Here is a 21,398-nt window from a genome sequence, read left to right as displayed (position 1 = left end):
CCCCTACACTTTCCTTGGCCTCATTGTCTGTTCGTTACAAACACACCGGAAACACACGCGTGCAGGCGCTCCATGTATTTTCTATTTTTCGCAGAAAGCGAAACAAAACACAAATCATAGAAACAGAATCCCAAAATGTTGCCAGGCTGGCTCACTTTCGAATGCAGTGAGTCGCAGTGCACGCAGACCACGGAGCTCTCCGAGTCACAACTGAGGCATATGCATATGGCGTGACTTGCACTTCGAATGACCCATCAAAGGCGCGCGACTCTCACGCGGCTGCGGCTATCCACCGCGAGGGAAATCTTATATATCCACCGCTCGCGTGCGGATGCGGAACGCCATTGTCGGCCGTGCATGCACTGCATGTCGGTCCTCAAGTGTATAAACCCCCGCAATAGCGTACAAAAATGTCCTTGGAAGCAAAGAAAAATACAGCGCTTCCTTCTCGTTGCCTTGCCGTCTTTGTTTTTTTACCGAGTCCTATCTAGTATTCGCGATGGAGCACTCGAGCAGCCTTTTAAGCGCTGCCCGTGAGCAGGACAGCGGAGGCACGGACAATCGAGGCTATATACTGCCGTCCCTGAGGGTGCGTTTTAAACGTTCACGTCATTACATATACTCAAGGCGTCGGGGGCATGACCGGAAGTGGTCGCGACGCGCAATTGCACGACCGGAAGTCACGCGATGCCACTGCTGAGCCCAGTGCCCTTCGAATGGCCCTCGACAGCTAGAAGCGTTGCATGCGAATAGATGTATAAAGAAAAATAACCTTTGTGCAGTTCAACGTCCCGAAAAAGCTTACAAGTGGCTGCCGTACAGACACTAAGAGTTAGATTCGCCTCTCTAGCATCGTATTGCGAAAATTCAATGTCAGCTATGCAGCCCTTAATAAGCGCTTTAAAATGAGGTAACGACGGTGTATGCAAGGTAAAAGCAATGTTTAAAGAAAACAATGAATAGGTTGTTAATGTTAACGCCTTAAGTGGTTCCGGCTCTTCTTTGACTTCTACTGGTCCGGGTCCCCGATTGTGTAGCTTAATTCATATTTATTTATTTATTTATTTATTTATTTATTTATTTATTTATTTATTTATCTATTTATTTATTTTGTTTATTTATTTATATTTGCAGGTACTGCTGGCCGATTGGGCCGTCACAGGGGCGGAGTACAAATCTGACTCAAAACCGGTCATTGCTTAAATAAAGTAGCTAATACACAGAATTTTAGAATCACGACGTGCCATTACACATAACTACCATACAAAAACTGACATTACAACTGTCATGTCGAACATAACGCAGCAATACAGTGCCGATACAAAAAAAAAATATTATACTTGACGATACTACATTCTGCTTATATTTATTAAATGTACAGCAGGGTTTCGCCTTCATGTGTCACACATAATATAACACGCTGCTGAATGTTTTTTTTTCTTTGGCGCGTAAAACCCACGAACTTACTGTACTTTCTTTATTTCTTGTCAGTAATCCAACACGTAGTGTTCCCTGTAACGGCTGGCCCCCTCCAGCCTCATAACACCGCGCAGAGATTGAACCGCTCAGTAGGTGAGGGGATTGCTCGAAAGTCGCAGGCTGCAGGGGTGGGCATATAAGCGTGGGAGTGGAGCGGAAGGAGACACGCGCGGTGTGTGACACATGCGCTGACTCAGACCACCACCACCGCGCACCTCTGCCGCCGAGGAGGCGTCCCCCAGATAATAATTGCTGCTCCGGGGAAGCAAGGCGCGTTGGCCATGCACCGTTTGCTCTGCTGCCGCACTACTGCTGGGGCAACAACGTATTGCGTGTGTGCGTATAGTATGGCAGGCCGAGGCAAAGCAAACGCAGAGTCACCGCGCTGTGCTGCAGCTAATATATGTATATACATACATAAAATAGCTGAGCGGGTACGCAAACAAACAGGGGTATAGCCGATATTCTAGTTGACACTAAGTGAAAAGAATGGACTTGGGCCGGCTACATAATGCGTAGGACAGACGATCGGTGGTTCGTTAACAGAGCGACGGAATCGTTACCGAGGCATGCGAAACGCAGCCGAGGAGGACATACTACTATTACTACTACTACTACTACTACTACTACTACTGCTGCTGCTGCTACTAATAATAATATTAATCATATCGGAGGGTTTACGTGCCAGAAACACGATGTGATTATGAGAAAAGCCGTAGTGGAGCTAGGGCTCCGGAAATGTCGACCACCAGGGGTTCTTCATCGCGCACTGACATCGCACTGTGCACGGACGTCTAGCACTTCGCCTCGTTCGAAACGCGACGGCCGGGATCGAACCCACGACCTGCGGGTCAGCAGTCGAGCACACTGACCATTGTACAACCGCGGCGGTGCGAGCGAAATTAAGAAGTTCGCAGGAATAAAATAGAATTAGCTCGCACGAGATTGGGTGAAAGTGGAGATCATTTGGAGAGGCCTTCGTACTACAGTAGATATAAACCGGTTGATAATCACGATATATATAGCACAAAGAAATTATTCAATGGCAATGTACGACGAGGAATCCGAACGTACAATTGTTAAAGAAAAAGATAAAGAAGACTACAAGTGCGTTCTAGGTTGTGATGTTAAAAAGGTGGGTTTGTGTCGCTGAGAGCTTACGAGTACAACGGACGACCAGCGAACGTGATACAGGTATCTGTCTCTCCGCACGCAACAGTTCTTCCGGCGGAGCTTCGCGTTCGAGGAAGACACGTCAGCCAGGCACGACTACGGTGGTCGTCTGAATATCGAAAATACAGAAACAGAAAAGCAAAAAGAAAGAAAAGAAAGAAAAACGCGATCGGCTAGGCGGCAAGGCACAATGACAACAAGGGGCAGTTCCGAACGGTGAGTATTTGAAGTTGGATGGATGAAAGGAAAGATGGAGGAGGGGAGAGAGAGAGCGAGAGGGATGAAGAGCTTTCTTCTGACGGCGGTGATGGTTGCTTGGAGGTCCCGAACGACGACCAGGAACACCAAAGTGCCTACGCTCAGCCTGTAGAGAGGAGGCGAGTGGGATGTGCGCGTTCTTTCAAAGGAGAGAGAGAGAGTAAAACGTCTTTATTGATGTTTGCATGGCAAAGAAGCGCGTGGGAGGAACCCCTAGTCCGGGGTCCCTAAGATGACTCCAGCGACGAGTCGGGCCCGCTGTATTACAGCTCGGAGGACCTCGGGAGGTCCGTCGCGGAGAGTATCATCCCACAGCTCCTCGTTACGTAAGGGGTGAAGGAAGACTGGTAAGGGAGGGAAGATGCTTGCAGTGCACTCAATTGTGACATGGAAGGTCGTCGGCGAGTTACCGCAGCCGGGGCAACGGTCTGCATAGCAGTGCGGGTAGAATTTACTTAGTAATACAAGATTTGGAAACGTGTTGGTCTGCAGCTGGCGCAAAGCTACTGCCTCCTCCCGTGAGAAAGATGGCGGTGGCGCGCTGTAAGTGCGACGGTCGTGCGTATAATAACGAAGGATGTCTTTGTAAGTGAGGAGGGGATCCCCCCACCCTGAACTGGTCGACTCGCCATGCCGGGCCGCCCGGAGGGAAATTTCGCGGGCTACAGCGTGAGCTCGTTCATTGCCCGGCAGAGAGGCATGACCAGGAGTCCAGAGTAAGTGGATACGAAAAGTAACGCTTAATTCAGTGTGCGGAATCTGGTTGAGAATTTGGTGTGCCGCTCTTGGGATGCCACGCCCTGACAGAAATGCCCGACATGCCTGTTGCGAGTCTGTCAATATATACACCTCCCCCCGAACACGGACGGCGTTTCGAATTGCAAGAGCAACACCAAGAATTTCGCCATAAGCGGCATTCGTCCCACGCATGGCAGCACAGTCCAGCAGGGAGTCGGTGCCATCCAACACTACCGATGTGTAACCCTCGTTAGTGCGTGCGGTGTCCGTGTAAAGAGTATGCGATTCCTCGATGTTTTCAAGAATGCGGCTGAGGTATCGTACACGGCATTTGCGCCGTCCCTTGTCATGCACGGGGTGCATGTTACGTGGTAAGGGATGAATACTTAGCATTTTCCTAATCGCAGGCGCTAATGTAGTGGGACGGGTTTCAAGCTGAAGCGGTGGGACGGAATATCCTAGCCGTGAGAGGAGATGGCGGCCAGTAGGGGTGAGTAGGAGGGCGTTGGCGCTGACTGACCCAGTCTGCCTCTAGCAGCTCGGCGAGGGTGTTGTGTGTCCCCAAATTAAGAAGTAGACGCGTGGGAGTGTAGGTCGGAAGGCCATGGGCCAGCTTAGTGGCTTTGCGAATCATTGCGTCTATTCGCAGTTGTTGCGATTGGGTCAACCGCTGGAAGGGCAGATGATATGTCAGCCGGCTGATCACGCAGGCCTCCACCAAGCGCAGCAGGTCTTCTTCTCGAAGCCCGGAACGCCTGTTAGAGACCCGGCGGATCATTGACAGAATTTGTTCAATTTGTCGGGATAGAAGGTTAACGGTGTAGTTAGCTTTGCCATCCGCTTGAACGTGTAGTCCAAGAATGCGGGCACGATGGACTCGTGGTATGGGTATGCCATCCACATGCACGATGATAGGGGGAGGAGGGGTAGTGCTGCGGGGGCGAAGGACTATAAGCTCTGATTTCTGCGGAGCGCATCTCAAGCCTCCTTTTTTGGCGTACTCAGTGACAGCGTCAACCGCTTGCTGCAGTCGGTCCTGGATGTCTCCGTCAGAACCCCGTGTCGACCATATAGTGATGTCATCCGCATAAATAGCGTGGGCGACATCGGGGATCTGGTCAAGTAGTGGGGGGAGCCTTGCAAGCGCGATATTAAATAATGTAGGTGAAAGAACTGAACCCTGTGGTGTCCCACGTCCTGTAAGGCAAATCGTGCCCGACCGATGTGGTCCCATTCCCACAGTGACAGTACGATCACGAAGAAATGAGCGGATGTAGTTATACATTCGAGCTCCACAGTGCGATTCCGCAAGATTGCAAAGGATGAGGTCGTGTTCAACATTATCGAATGCACCCTTGAGGTCTAAAGTAATGAGGGCTCTCGTTTGGGCGCGAGACGGAGGCCCTAGGACTTCCTCCCGTAATTGTAACAACACATCTTTGGCTGACAGATGAGCCCGGTATCCGAATTGAGAGTGCGCGAAGAAGGATTGCTGTTCTAAGAAGGGCTGCAGGCGCCGTAAGAGTACGTGCTCCATGAGCTTGCCAATACAGGAGGTTAATGAGATGGGACGCAGGTTTTCTACTTGAACAGGTTTGCCCGGCTTAGGAATCATTGAAATTTCGGCGTGTCGCCACGCTTGGGGAAGCGTACCTTGGCGCCAGCATTCATTGAAGATACTGGTTAGGTGGGTGATATCCGCATCACTTAGGTTGCGGAGTGTGGCGAACCGAATGCGGTCTGCCCCCGGTGCTGTGTTACGGTGTAGATCTTGTAAAACTACTCGCACCTCCTCAACCGTGATATCTGCATCTAACAATTCGTTCGTCTCGCCTACATAGGGATAGTCGGGGTAGTGCGGTGTCGGGCCTCTCGGTACGAAGTGTTTTTCTAGTTCTTTGAGTAGTTTCGAGGGGTCGTCTCGATACTCATGCATTAGGATGTGTAGCTGCTGAAATGTCTTCGTCTTCGTGGTGGTGGGGTCTGTGAGCGATCGAAGAATCGACCAAGTTTTTGCTGTGCCTAATGTTCCTGAAAGCCGGTTGCAGAATCCTCGCCAGTTATTTCTGGTGAGGGTCTCTGCATATTCTTGAGATTCCCGCGTGATTTGGTCTATTTTTTTCCGAAGTTTACGATTGAGACGTTGGCGTTTCCATCGCCGTGTGAGTCCTCTCCGCGCGTCCCAAAGATGTAGTAAATGTGGGTCAATGTCCGGTGTCTCGGTTGTGGTACTCAGTGTGCGCGTGGTGGCCTCTAGATCTTCAGTGACAGAGTCAAGCCATAACTCATACCCTTGCCCCTCAGGTGGTTCCCGGCGACGTTCCCTGAATTTTAGCCAGTCCGTAATGCGTAACTTTCGCTCGGGCCTGCGCACACCGTGCAGTGGTAGGATGGTTGCCACAATATAGTGGTCGCTACCAAGGTGCTCTTCTAAAGGACCATGCGCTACGACTGGGCCGGTATTGCGCACGAATGTGAGGTCAGGGCAGGTGTCACGCGATATACTGTTGCCTATTCGAGTAGGGCGCTCTGGGTCAGTCAGTAGGGTGTACCTCATGTTACAAATGTCGTTCCATAGGCGTGTCCCCTTGGCCTGCGATTGGACGTAACCCCAAACTGGATGCGGAGCGTTAAAATCCCCGCATACCACACAAACCCGTCCGAAATTCCCAAACTCCTTTAGGAGGCGATGAAAACAGTGCGTACGTGAACGGGGGGAGCTGTACACATTGAGGATAAACAGGCTTTTGCTGTGTGAGCCCTGCGTAATTATTTCGATAATTTGGTGAGGGATGTCACTACTAGTGGCATGCACGCGAGACGTGACATGTTTCGAAACAAGGGCTCCCACAAGAGGAGAGGCTCCCAAGAGCGTGTTGTAGCCGGATAAAGAAGGCGTGCAATTTGGTTCCTGTAGGAGGATTACATCGGGAGGGTTTGTGGATGTGGCTACGTACTGTTGCAGGGAACTCCGCTTCTGGCGGAATCCCCTGCAATTCCACTGCCACACCACTAGTTGCGGTGCGTCACACGGCGCCATCTTCATCGCGGGAGGAAATTGAAGGGCGTGTGTAGGGGTGGGGGCGCCGTGTACCTGCGTTCGAGGTTGACGGACGAGAGGTTTGGTCGAGTGACATATTTGCGCTGTAGTTGTTAATCTCGGTACTTTGCATGGCGGCGTTACGTGCGAGCGTACGTTCGATACACAACTGGACTTGCTCCATAATCTCTATTTGAAGGGTTTCCATTCGGCGTTCTATCCTGTCCAGTGCAGCCTGCATACTTGCGCCCATGTCTGCCACCAGCGCGTCCATCTGCTTTTGCAGGCGTTCGCAACGCGCCTCCATGTCACGACGTAGACGTGCTATTTCCGCTAGAGGATCAGGGGTTGAGGATGTAGTGGTATGAGGGGAGGAGTTGGGGAGTGATTGGGAGGGTGGAGTAAGCTGTGGGGGACCCTCTACCCAACCTACCTCCCGAGGTGCCGCCGCCTTGGAGGTGTTCTGCTCCGGGGCCCGTTGCCTCTCAAACGGGGCGTGGACCTTCTTGCCATGGGCTTTGCTCTGCAAAGCCTTCTTGTAGGGTTGTTGCGAAGATGGGGAAGGAGGGCGCTTCTCTGGTAGGTTCCTTGATTCCTCGCAGGAGCGCGTCTGGGACTTAGAACGGGTCCGGGACTTGGAGCGGGTCCGGGACTTGGAGCTGGTCCGGGACGTGGAGCGGGTCTGGGACTTGCCGCGCGATCTCGAACGGCTCTTCGATCGTAATGGTTCTTTCTTCTTCGTCGGGGGGCGGGATTGTCGGGTCTCAGCTGGCTTGTTTGAAGCCGTAGGGTCAATGGAGGGTTGGAGTTGGCGCTGCTCTTTCTCGAGGGCTTTTCGCACCCATACCTTGCTGACAGCCTGCCTTTCCCGCCGAGGGCAGTTTGGATCTGTTGTAGGGTGGGCTCCATCAAACGATTTGCAGTGTGGAGTGCACGGATGCAATGGGGTGGGGTTATCGGTGCCGCACGTCGGGCATATGACCACGTGTGGTGTAGGGCAATGGTCATCCCGGTGGCCGAGCTTGTGGCATATCTTACAAACCAGTTGGCGGGGGCGATGAGGGTAGCAACGAAGTTCTGCACCGTAGAGGCGCACGTAGCGACGTACCTTTAACCCTTCGAAAGTGACCAACGCAATGTTGGTCTGACCCATCATGCGTGCTTGTAGTGTCTGGGTTTCAGGAGCCACAAGTTCATCTACCAGCGTGGAAGACGACGTACCGGGCACTATGCCAGGAACAATACCCTTGCATGAGTTGTCTGGGGCTGCAAAATATGTCGTGATCGGATAAACTTGCTCACCAAGTCTCAGCTCCCGCACCTTGTATAACGCGTCGGCCACATGCGACTGGGACGTCTGATGATCGCTAGGTTTTGCTGAGGTCGCAGTCGGAATATAATGTCCTGACGGTCTTTGGTGGTCAAGCAAGCAGCACTCCAGAGAGCGCCGGCAAGTTCAGGGCGCGTCCATTTATCCAGGCAAAGTCCGCCATGTGGGCGCAGGATGATCTTTTCGTCGTGCAAAGGAAGTCGAGGCAGGTGTTGATTCCCACTGTGCTTGCCTGCGTTGCGCTGAGCGACGCCCGGAATATTCTCGGATGGTTTCGTCTCCGTGTGGGCGTTCATTTTGCGGGCGCGTCGCTTGTTCATAACTGTCTTCCAGCAGCCACCTGCGTCGTCGTCATCGGTTTGGTCATCGTGAAAGTTCGAAGCGGCATCTTCATCCATTCTTTCCCCTGTCAAAATGTCCTTTGTTTGTTCGGAGGGAGAACTGGTGACAGCGGGATGAGATGTCAACCCCGTGGTGAGAATCTCGGGTGTCAGCGTTGCTGCCGCGGAACGCCCGGCGGCGTTCTCCGTCGCCGATCGCGACTCTTCTTCAATGGAAAACGGCTTCACGGTGGATAAATGCTCCATCGAAACAGAGCGGTGCATTGGCCGGGAGCCCTTTGCACTCATGGCTGCTTGGGTCCCGTAGTTAACGATGTGGAAACCACGCCGAGGCAGCTATGGCTGCCGTAGAAGCAGCCGTGTGTGGGCCGCCTCAGAGCTTTGGACTCCCACGGAGCGACGAACGATCAACTCACTGCGACAAGCTTGGTGTCGGCGCGGTCACGCTGAGTAGAAAGGTGCCACTGAACATGAGAAAACTCACAGTCGAAAAATACGCATGATTGAGGCGAAGAAACTGGGAGCGTTGCACGAGACGCCGCGGCGTCTCCCGCCAACACAGGAGCTCCGAACAACACGTCCGTTCTCCACGAACGCTCGCGTCGGAATCCTTTCAAAGGAACGTAGGCGCAGCCGCACACGCCAGAGCTGCGTTGCGGCCTGAGCGGGTCCACGAAATAAGTAGCTTTAGAGGAGCGTGTATGTGTGTGTGTGTGTGGGGGGGGGGGGGGGGTGTTACGGGCGAACAGAAGCACGAAAGGCGAAATCTCACCGGAGTGGAGCGGAAACAGCTTTCACCTGACGACTTCCACTTTGCTCCTTTCACCCACATCCTCTAACGGGTTTATGGCCACGTCTGATTTCTGACCGAAAACACAGGCGCATCTCGAAGCCTGTTTTAGAGTTCGGTTATATTATGGCGAAAGCTTTGCACGCCTCGTCAAACGCGAAAATTGACCGTTTGGCGTCAAGACGAGTGATGCAAAAATCATCACGTAGTGACGTCGCTATCAAGTCACATAACGTGACGTCATCACGTGACATCGTGGCTTGGTCAAACGTGGGAGGATCACGGAGGCAGTGCAAAACCGGCTGAGGTGCATAAAGCTTTCGGAGGGGGACGCTGGGGGATCAATACATCGACTAAGAAGAACAAAAAGAAAATGGCTTTAGTCGAATGCGCAAGAGACTTCTGTGAGGGTTTTTTTTTTTTTTTTTTTGCAAATGAGTTCTGCCGAACGCTTCAAGGTGGCAGAAGGGTTACGAAAGGGGTGATTGAAAACGACGCATTTGTAGCACGAAGCCACAAGGAAATCCATGCGGATTTCTCAGAAAGGAAAACTTTTCAGTTGAAGAAAAATTCGTCCTGGCTCAGGGATCGAACCCGGTACCAATGCCTTTCCGGGGTGGTCGCCGTACCAGTTGAGCTGATCAGGATGCCCCGAACTAACAGCGCGAGGGCGAATTTGGTCAACAACTCGAAGCGCATGGACAAAGATTATTGCAAATGAGGTCTGCGGAGGAGGTTAACTTTCCGCTCGGTGATTATAAGACGGCTCGATCGAGCGTAAAAAAAAGCAATGTCGACTCGGTCGACGTCGAAATAATGAGAGAGGCCAAACGCCAAAAACGACGGACCGAGGTGGGAAGCGGAGTGGGGGCAAAGCGGAACGCTGCGCCGACGGCAAGCGTGCCGACTACGAACGGCAGTGCGTGGCGTGGATAGTCAACGACCTTGCTGCAGACGCAGCCGGCGCGGGCCTGTTCAGGTTATACCGCATTGACTCGCGTCTTACTCATTCGCCAGTCGTCTAACGAACACACGTCAGAATTTAGGCTTGCCTCGCGATTGAACATTTGGAAAGCTTTGAAGCTCGAGATTCTCTAGGGCAAATAAAAGAAGAGATCGATAAAATTTCTTATCGATAAAACATCGATAAGAAATCGATAAAATACTTAAGTGTTGAGGGACCATTGTGTAACGACGAACTTTTAACAATTAATATGCGTAGTATTTACATTAGCCGAGAAATATACTTACGGCTCGAGCGGAAACCACCTTGCACGACTGTCTGTCACAGGTGAATGACAGGCGCACCGTGGTTTTCTGGGCAGAGCCCACATTTTCTTTAGGTTGTAACGGAGTATACACGGATATATGTGGCACACGCCGGCAGCCACTGCAGTTAGAGGGCGAGGGGGAGATGTGAACGAAGGTTACACGCATCTCTTTCGAGCGCCGTTGCGTGGCGCTTTCGGCCATGGACGTACTACTTAAACCACCGGCGAGTTCAGAGATGGAGCAAGTGGTGAGAAGGAAAGCGATTGAGGGAGAGGGGGTACTTGATGAGAAAGAGACCGTCGTTAGAAGAAGCAAGAAAGAAGGCCAGGCAGGCGCACCGGACCTTGCGTTCCATGCAGACAGCGTGGCGCTTGCCAGCTTTCCAGTTGGAGATAGGGAAAGGGAAGAAAGAACCGCAGAGAACAGACGACCGCGGCCATTAAGAGCAGACGACGCGCGCACTACATTGCAGACGGCGGACAGACGATAGAAGAAAGGCAATGCCTTCTGCTCCTCCGGTCGTCTACTAGCTGCTGCAAGTGTTTGTCTTGTTTAAGGCCTAGCTGTAACACGCATTAGCGACGGCGGCCGCCTTTACACCCTGTGATCATCTTTCGTGCCGTTCTAGCAGCAGGGAAAGAAGACGCCGAGGCGCTTGCATGCATTCTGACTGCATGTGTATAAATACTAAATAGACGAGGCTGGATCACATGTAGTCTTACATCATCTCTCCTAACCACTGAAACTAACAAAAGTGAGGGCAGGGGACATTATTTCTTGTTTTTATTTAACTGTAGTGTAATGATCATGACCTAAATTAAAATGAATTAAAGTGGACGAAAAAAGCACCCTTTCCGACGGTGCCATCCGAATCCACAACGTTCGGATTGCGTAATTATAGAAGGTTGTGGGTTCGGATCCGACCGAGGGAAAGGGTGCTTTTTCGTCTACTTTAGCTTCTTTGAATTTAGGTTATAACCATTACGCTACAGTTAAGAAAGCTTGGAGGGCGCTTGAGCTTCGCCTTCAAGAGTAGAACGCGATGGCGCAAATGTCCCCGTTCGCAACGCCTTCTCAATCGCTAGCTTGCATTCGCTTATCTGTGGACACCTCAACAATGCCGCAAGGAAGGGAACATCAGTACGTAACATTAGCCGTTTTAATCTATCCTATAGCATGTCTACTGCAAGTGAAGTTGCGAAGTGCCCACTACGCCCTCATTCATCAATCTATGCGAATGAGCGAAGTACCCACTACGCGTCCGTGAGGCAACACGTGCACCTACGCAGCTGCACGCTGTGTTGATGCCGTTACTGATGATACCGGTTAATTATGCCCGAGCGCTTTGTAATGGGCGGCGGGCCTTTAAACCACCCACTCGCTGGACAATTCACATGGCGTGGCGTCTGGTGCGATTCTGTATACGCTTCTGCCCCGCAGTATTACATGCGGTAACGCTACGGCTCGGACACATGATTTTCGTTATTTGCTTCCGTCGCGACTTCTCGCTCGCACACAACGCCCATTTTTCGCTCGCAACCAACGATGCGGACACCGGAATTTCTGTAACCCGCCGTGGATGGTCTAGTGGTTACGGTGTTCGAATGCTGACCCGAAGGTCGCGGGATCGAATCCCGACCGGATCCCGGCAGGCGGAAACGCTAGAGGCCCGTGTGTACTTACACTTAGGTGCACGTTAGAAGAACACCAGATGGTCAAAATTTCGGGAGCCCTCCACTATACGGCGTCCCTCATAATCATATCGTGGTTTTGGTACGTAAAACGCCGATTATTATGTTATTATTGCCGAAACTTCTGCGAAACGAGCCCGTTAACGCTATCGCATTAAAATGCACCAGGTTATTGGTACTACTAAGGTATGCGGCCACACACACACACACACACACACACACACACACACACACACACACACAGACGGATCCCAGTAACACACAAGCCGCTTAGCGGTCCAGTTTCCTGACCCGGCCCCACCCCCCGCGCCAGAGACGACGACCTAACGTTTTTCTCGTCTCCCAGCGCTTCGCATTTCCTCGGTCATTGCACCCTCCCCGCGAAGAGAAAGAAACACGAAGGAAGAAGGGCCCACGCAGAGCTGGCGAAGATGGTGCGCAGTTATACGCAATTACGGCACTAGAGCCAGAAAGAAAAAGAGAGAGAGAGAGAGGGGGGGGGGGGTATCTATAAGCAGCGTGAGTCGTCACACAAACAAACAACCGAGAAGAGCAGTATAGCAGCACGCAAAACGATGCAACGGAGGAGGGGGGGGGGATTCCCCGATCCTCTCCTGCACCGACGAAGCTCGTACTATACAACACTCGCCGAAACCTTTCGCCGTCGTCTTAAATAGCTCCGCAGCCAGTCGTCTAGGAGACGTACGCATTAGCGCACCAGCTACGTAGTATACAGCTACAGCCAAGCCGAAGCCAAGAGAGGGCAACTATGCCGTCGGCTTGCCTGGAAGCATACAAAAAACGCGAATGCTATGCGGCAAGCCAACGCACAGTGCACGCCTGACTGCAGCGAGCGCTAGCAACGGAGTGGCCCAGCGTTTCCCCCACTAATGAGGCGCTAATTTCGACGAGAGGCAGAGTTCGAGTGCAAAGAGGGGGTGGAGAGGGAGAAGAGGGTGAAGTGCTGCGTAGTCGCCATAAACCATAAAAAAGCACAACACGCTCGCATGCGTTGTTAAGTAGCTCGGCGAGCCGGAAGCAGCAACCGCAATGTGGTATTTTTTTATTGTGTTTGTGGGTAGCCTTCACTTGTGTCCAAGGGCCTGCGTTTACATACTTACGCCAGTCGGGGACTTAATCACCTGGGCTTAATTCTGTGCGTTCATTCTACTTCTTTTGAAGCTGTATTTTTCGTCTTTTGCCCTCATTCTATTCTCTTAATCTAAATTCAAACACCACATTAAAAGTACGGCGAGTCGTGCATGTAAAAGAGCCAGCTGACAGTTCCGTGTTCTCTGTCCGTTTAGCCTTTTTAAAGGCGAAATCCTTAATTGGCCATAATGGCGCTCCCGTGCGCGAGACAAAGCACCCACGAGACCTTTTACGAGCAATGATGTCACATCATTACATCATATGACGTCATCATGACATCACAGATCGCCAAACCTTGTGACGTCGCCATGGCATGACGTCACATGGTGACGTTCCAAAGAGATTCGCGCGATGTTTGTACTTTCAAATAACAGCACTGAGTGGCACAAGTTTCCGCGCTTAAATTGCAATATCTCAGAGAGATTGTTCATTCTCGGCACGGCCGGACTGGAAAGACGCGCGTGCGCGCTAGCGCGCCTGTCCAGTCCGGCCGTGGTATATTCTGCACGCATATCTGTAGCGCACTGTGTTTATCGCTTCGTTTTTCATCACACCAACTCGGAATAGCATGGTGTACGTAGGCAAGCCTACCATGCTATACACTCTTCGGTGCTCGTTAACGCCTCCGCCCCCCTCTCTGTAACTCTACCGAGCCGCAGAACAACGAACCGTCGGGTGTCAGTGAACCACAGTCCGTAGACCTATACATCGAAGAAATGTGCCTTGCAACTGTAGGTAGGCAAGCTAGACCATAGGTGTTCACGACTTCAGACCCATAGCTGTGCGCAGTGTTCTCCATTAGAAAGGGGAGGGGGGGGGCGAAGTTTCACCGAATCGCCCCTCCCCCCTAGCCCATACAACCTCCCACTGAGGCACTTACAATCAGAATACAGTGCACAGAAGAATTACAAGGGGAGCACGCTCCTCCCCCCCCCCCCCCCCCTTGAGCCCCCTGAGCAAAAGCCTATGTTTGGGCCTATAAGCACCCCATGCATAACAACATTACCATTCTGACTTGTCGATACCGTGCGTGGAACGGATGCTACTTTTTTGTTCATTTGTATGGTTGGTTGGGTTTTCGGCGACAACTGCGTTGCGCGAACTCGTTCCCCGATTCTTCTCTCCTCCGGGGGTTTCGAGACAATTCGACACGCCAGCACAGCGAGCGCCGGGTCGCATTCACGCTTTGCACGAGCCAGCGGTTAATCCGATTCGCCGCGCCATCTGCAGGCGCATACCGCGCAATCCGGCTCGAGCGATTCGACCTGCAGTCGGGTCGGGTAGCATTCACATCGCGTTACACAACGAATCGCTTCGCAGAACGCTCGAGCGTACACAAGAAGGCGCTAGTGTATACATACATGCTAGATCTGGCCACTGTGTTCATGTATTTTCATGAGGCGTGCCAGCAGCCTTGCGAACGCTGCAGCAACTTCTTGGCCTACACACCTTATAAGATCAGTGTGGGGTCGAGCCGCGCGGGATTGACCACTACGCACCGTTCGTCTTATTTACTGCCCCATTTGTAACACAGACTCCTCCAAGACAACCGGCGGGCTCACCGAAAGGAGGAGGGGGCGGAGTCGGACCGGAAGAAAGGCGGAGAGAAAGAAAACAAGCCGAGACAAGCCAGATCCATTCTCGACGGCCATTATTATACACGTGCCGTGCAGTAAGAAAAAAAGCTTTCTTGCTCCAAAACGGCTTCGTGAATTCTTGGCCCTCATATCGTTTTATCGGTAACATGCCAGCCATGGTCCCAAGCTTGAATGGTTACCCTGGCAAAGGTTAAATTTGGTTTAGAGAATATCAGTATCTGAAAGAGTGTACAGTAATTTTTCCTTTGTCGGCGCCGCTTTGCAGATGAAGGCGCCACTCTGAGCACGGACGACATGTTGCAACTAATATTGGGCGCGACCTGCAGGTGCGCAGGTTCTTGTAGCTTTCACGAGTTAAAAAAGAAAAGCGATAATTGCTCGAAATATTGACAAACACGAACAGGAAAGTAAGGTCACAAGGACGCCTGAAACCCCAAGCACCTATACTAATTAAGGTAATTAAATAAACTAATATAGCAAGAAATTAAGATCAAACTAACATAGCACATAGACAGAGCCGTGTCATGTCCGCCTCTTGGTCTTTCTGTACAAGTATTCTCCTTGGGCTCACTAGTTCAAGCAATGCAAGTCAACCAAGTAAAGGAGTCAGTTCTTGTTAATTAGGCGGATCCATGCGTGCTTACTACCTTACTTTTACACGGTAAAGGCTAAGCGATCGCAGCGCCAGCAAGTACCCTAGTGGTTTGCGCAGGAAACTATGGCTCGCACCAGCCTCTCTACATCTGCAAGCTCTCGTGGCATTGCACGTAATTTGGGTAGGCCGGAGTGTGCACAGAGTCAACTCCATCCCTTCGAGAACATTTATATACGCAACGCTAGAAGGTTGAAGGGAAGGGCGAAGGGGCGGTAGAGGAGGGGTTACTTAATGGCCGCTTATATATATGCGCCTCTCTATATCTACGACGGGCATCCTCAAGATGCCGCTGCTACAGTTCCCGGAAGCGAATAAGCAGTCGTTCTTCTCGCAGAGAGGCAATCACGAGGTCAAGCCACACGTCACTACCGGTGCAGGAGCGCCGTAACTCTTGCGGGGAAGAACCGGAAGAAGGCCCTCCCTCCTTTCCACCTCCTTTTTCTTCGTATTATCCGGGGTTTATTGGATTAACGACGCATGGTGTACCAGGGATACCAAGAAGCAAAAGGCCCCAACGAGAGAGCCTTATACGTGTATACAACATCGGAGGGGAGGGGGGGAGTCATTCCTGGGTCACGTGACTCAGCTCCCCTTTCCCATTCCTTCTCTCCCCTTAAGTGCCGGCAGAGTTTCGAAACTAGCTGATAAATAGGCGCGTGAATTCGCGTGGACCACCGCCCCTACGCGGTGTGTGTATAGCGCTTTTCTAACGTTCCTCAGCCTCTGCGTGTATATACGCTCCCGTAATGGAAAGCCAGCGCGATCACGACAGAGACACGTCCAGACGGTAAGGACACAGGATGACAGAGGATCATCGCTCATGAAGTTGAACGGCGCAAAGGACAAGGGACGGTATAGAAAAGTGAACAGGACAGGCGCTGTCCTGTGTCGCTCATCCTGTGTCCTTCTAGTCTTGCGTCTCCGTCGTGTTCGCACTGATTTACCAAGTATGCATCGCTTCAACTCGCCAACTTCTCTATCATAGATAGCCTCCGTTTATTTATGTCATTTATTTTTTTTAGATACCGCAGCCCCGTTGGGGCTGTTGCAGGAATTGAAAGTAATTGCGTCCACGCGTTGCCGAATACATGTTGCTATAAGCGATTTTACGTAAGACACATGGGCACCGCCATCCTTGGGCTGTTAAGCGAATGTTTTCTAATATTCGTGTATTGCAACGTGACTTAATAACGTTCTGAAAAGTCGAATGCAGCAAGTCAACCGTTTTCATGCGTATATGCGTCTATCGTAACACTGTTCGTTTACAACTAAACCGTTGTTTTAGTTGTTAAAGATACAAATCGGCAACTCGAAGCCCAACATGGCGGCAACGAAAGCCACCCGTAAAATAATCTACATAACTTTTTTTTTTAATCGAAAGACCGCCCTTTGGCACAACATATGTACACAACAAGACGAGATGCGTGTCACACGCACACAAACAAGTTGAACTTCGATGTTTGTGATTAGACAGGGAAAATAATAGCGATGGTAAAGCAGTACAAGTAAATAGAACGCGACTCACCTGTCCCGCAGTATCGCAGAGCTGCAGACGGATGGGCTGGTTGTCCACTGTCACCACCACTGGCAACAAGAAGAAAAAAAGAAAAGAAAGAAAGAAAGAAAGTGAATCTGTTATAGCTTACAGCGTTCATTCGCACGCAGTACGAAATGCAAGCAATGGACACAGGAAAGCACGTCTTGAGGCTCAAGGGACCACAAGAGAGAAAAAGGTTGCCTCCCGTGTAATTAATAAATTACCCTTCAAAAGTACGCAAATCATATATGCTACTGATTGCCGCGAAACAGTGCAGTCTACTAAAAACGTCAAAGTATAGTTTAACGAGAATCTCGTAAGAGACTTGACTTTAGCGTTTTATTTTATTAATTTATTTATTCAAAATACCCCTAAGGGCCCTCCTACATAGGGGCGCGGGTACATTCGAAAAAGAAGCGGAAAAAAGAAAAAAAAAGAAATACAAGTGTGGAACAAATATAAAACACATGACAATACATCATTATAGCAGGAACATCATGTATAACACACATATAAAGCTTTGACATTTTGTGATTAGAAAACATATAGATAGTGGCAGTGGTAGATGCCGCATTACATTAAACTCACACTGATGCAAAATGTATTGTTGCGTGCATAACAAAACAGGTAGTGCTTTCAGTCTAAGTAAAGATTTTCACGTGCTATCTTTAGCGTTGCCTGAACGCGGGTGATGCAAAAAATCATGATCATGCGATGACGTCATCACGAGAAGTCAAATAACATGACGTCACATGATAACGTCATCACAAGACGTCGTCGCTTGGTCAAAGGTGGGCCGATCCCGGAGGCACTGCTAAACCACGCGAGGTGCAGAAAGCTTCCAATGCCTACGATGATCCCGGAGGCAGTGCAGTACCACGTTAGGTGCAGAAAGTTTTCGGAGGGTGGCGGCGGAGGATCAACGCATCGACTGAGAAGAAGAAAATGGCTTTCGCCTTCGTGTCGTTTTAGGCAAATGCGTAAGGGACCCTGTGAGTTCTTTTGTTGGCGTGTTTGCGTCGCGGCGCTTCGAAAAACAGAAAACAGTTCCAAGATGTGTACGAGCACAAATTTCTACACCCCTCGCCGCGCTGCACGCATTTAGATTGGCACGCCGCACCGAAGGAGCTGGAGGTTACGCGCGATTGCGCACTCACGCGCAGAGCAAGAGAGCCGTGGACTTTGCACGGACAGCTGCCGTTGCATTGGGAGAAGCAGCGTGCGGGTTGCGGTTGCAGGATTTATCGGCGGTGGCCGCCGCCGCTGTGTCGCCCAGTTGCGGCTGTCCGGAGTAAACAATGCGACCACGTTGGTATATGTGATAGGAGGCACTGTTTGATTTTGTCGCCGACCAGACGCGAGTTGGAGGCGAGCCCCAATGGCCGCATTCACCGTCGATGCACGACTCATCGCTTGGACGCTGATCGGAGGGAAGGAAGCACGATTTAGTTCAGTGCAAATCCGCTTCGCGTACGTTGAATATAAGAATATGTACAGGGTCGCGCACATCTATGGTGAACACCTCATTAGTATTAAAGACCTCATAGAAGGTAATGTTTAATACATGACTCGGAAAATTAATACTGCGTTTATCGACACCGTTGTAGCGTAGTGTTCTTGTCGCTAATTGTTCGCCGCCGGAGAGATGACACGAACACAAAGCAAATCCACGGACATTCTCCTAATTTGATTTGTTTGGCTTAAGTTTCCATAATTAGACGTTTTACACACTTGTACAGTACGTTACACTCCAACAAATCTGAGCAGCACTCGCTGCATCCTGCTCCCCTGGTGTCTCCGGCGCGACTACCTTCGGGCCCCTCTGGAAGCGTCCCGACACCATGCGAGAGACCAAACAGAAAGGACCAATTAGAAGCCCCCGTTGAGCAAACCCAATCGGGCGACACAAATTCAAGCGCGAACACCCAATCGCGGATGGTCGTCACCGAGTTTGAACTCGATGACAGCCGTTCACCTAAAGAATAACGATCTCTAAAGTAAAAACACACAGAAAGCTACCGCGACATTCGTTAGGTTTCCACCGTACAGTTTATCCCACATACCCTAAAGCCCTAACCACACGTACGCGTTACAACGCGTCAGCGCGTGGCGTGTAGACTCGGCGTCGCGTCCCATTTCTATGGAGGGAGAGGGCACGTTCAACACCCCCCCCCCGAAATTTTTCAGTTTTGCTTGCGTATATATACACGCACACACAAACGCACGCACGAACATACATAAAGTATGGTTTATGTATTCATGGTTTATGTACACCGTAATTAGCTGTCATCCAACGGATATTTTCTCTCGTTAAGGAGAACAAACGTTCTAGTTTTACCAGCTTGAATAATAATGAAGTGTTCACTTTAGGTCTGGTCGACCCTGTAATTAAAATGAGCAAGTGCACGTAAAGCCTTACGGACACGTAGTGGGTGCGTGGCAAATTCGCAAAATAACTAAATATGATGTTAGTGGGTACTCCGCTACTGTACTTGAAGTAGGCATTCGGCGGGGATAGTTTAAACACGGCGAAAAGTTCCTTTCGTCGCGATACGGTCGAGGTGTACAGTCCAGCGAGAAGCGAAGCTTGGCGAGCGTGTGAGAAGGTCATGCGCACGGGCCCCGGTTACGCCATCGCGTTCTACTCCTGAAGACGAAGCTGAAGCCTACTCCAAGTTTTACTCTTCCATTCATAAAGCTACGATGATAAAATTAACGGCGGTAGAGTTTTCAGAGTATTATTGTTTATAAGTCTAAGCTGATTCACTTTACTGTCATGAAACGAAAGCAGCGGAAATAGGGCATTGCGGACACGGAGAGGGCGAGAGCGTAACATGACAAAAAAAAAAATTGCCAAGAACAAACAAAGAGTTGAGTTTATAGACCACTCTCCCTCGATCTCTCTCTCATTCCGAGTTGCGCAGTCGCTCCCCCTTGAAAACCGCTCTCGCGTAACGCAACAGCCCCGCATCACCGGATTACCGAGGCAGCAGCAATAGCAGCCGTTCGCGTGTAGCGCGCTTGCTTTAATAATAACGGAGCGCGCGTCCGCCATCGTTTTTCCCACGCGTCCTGCCACCAACCACGCTTGCTTTTGCTTCCCCCACCTCCTACCTCTCCTCCTCCCCCTCTGCACCCACCCTCTCTCTCTCTCTCTCTCTGAATTGTACGCTTGACGCCCACCTTCACGCTGTGTGGATGGGAGATCGCACCCGCCCGTGGTTTCTGAAAGCATTTTTTTTTTCTTTTTACCGCTTGGGAGACCGCATTGAGAGGGGAGCCTTCCACGCAGGAAGCAATTATATTCAGGCATCATATATACAGCACCGTAACACGTAACAGGGTTGCATGCGACAGGGTTACTTCCGTTCTGCAGTAGCCACCGGTTACTTCTTTGTTATCATCTTTTACAGCCAAGGTGTAGCCTACCCTCTGCCGTCGTTGTCGTATAAGTAGTAGTAGTAGTAGCAGCAGTCGTAGTCGTGATAGTAGTAGTAGTAGTAGTAGTAGTAGTAGTAGTAGTAGTAGTAGTAGTAGTAGTAGTAGTAGTAAATGCGGTAGTAGTAATCGTCACGCAGGTCACGTGACCAGAGAAGGAAGTGAATAAAGATGATGATGATGATGATGATGAAGCAACCTGAAATTATGATGACGCTAACGATGACCACGCACGTCATCTCGCTAGCCAATCACTTACGCTCGCGCGCATTCAGCTTCGCCGCCCGATGACTCTCACGGCGTGCAAAGGGCTGAATTTCTTTTTTTCGATTTTTTTTGTGTGTATCAGATCAGTATACCGCCAACTGCCCGTGTGCACGCAAGAATGGCACGCCGGAAATGTTGAGTCATCACGAACGAAAGCCGGTCATTATACAGCCCCGTAAAATGTCCCCGCATTAAGAAACCTTAAAAGCCGCGGAGAGCATCAGCTATCACCGTGTACACTCTAAAAAAAAATATGCATACATATATTACCTGTTACTCGTTTTAAGTCATTCGTGCCTGGCCACATATACAACTCCCATTAAAGATACACGCTAGCTCTCTTTTGCAGAATCGCACCTCCCACGACTCTCCAAACAAAGTATAATCATCTCGAAAACAGAGTTAACGATAAACTTTAAATAGGGCTGTAATCTTTTAAGGCGGAAGCCTTAGGTGGCTCATCGAACGCCAAAAGCGACCGCCGGCGTCAACACAAGTGGTGCAAAAAAGTCATCAACGTAAGATGACGTAACCAGTTAACGTCATAATGACGTCACCGGTCGCCAAAATTCGTGACATCGCATAACGTGACGTCACATGGTGGCGTCATCACACGACATCATCGCTTAGTCTAAAGTA

The 21,398-nt window shown here is 50.6% G+C and overlaps 1 protein-coding gene across 1 annotated transcript in view; it reads right to left on the bottom strand.

Annotated features, from left to right (window-relative positions):
- LOC119374994 (rho-related GTP-binding protein RhoU) overlaps positions 1 to 18,464 on the bottom strand; it is a 105,830-nt gene extending 87,366 nt beyond the window's left edge. Inside the window, exons 1-2 of the mRNA XM_049411118.1 lie at positions 18,407 to 18,464; positions 17,043 to 17,149 (exon numbers count right to left, since the gene is read on the bottom strand). Coding sequence (XP_049267075.1) covers positions 17,043 to 17,149; positions 18,407 to 18,464 — 165 coding nt within the window. The remainder of the gene's footprint in view (positions 1 to 17,042; positions 17,150 to 18,406) is intronic.
- Positions 18,465 to 21,398: the final 2,934 nt, after the last annotated feature.

This window comes from Rhipicephalus sanguineus, chromosome 11, assembly GCF_013339695.2.
Source record: "Rhipicephalus sanguineus isolate Rsan-2018 chromosome 11, BIME_Rsan_1.4, whole genome shotgun sequence".
Classification (NCBI taxonomy): domain Eukaryota; kingdom Metazoa; phylum Arthropoda; class Arachnida; order Ixodida; family Ixodidae; genus Rhipicephalus; species Rhipicephalus sanguineus.
Note: the sequence above shows the minus strand (reverse complement) of the source record. Positions and strands in the feature narration are given on the sequence as shown.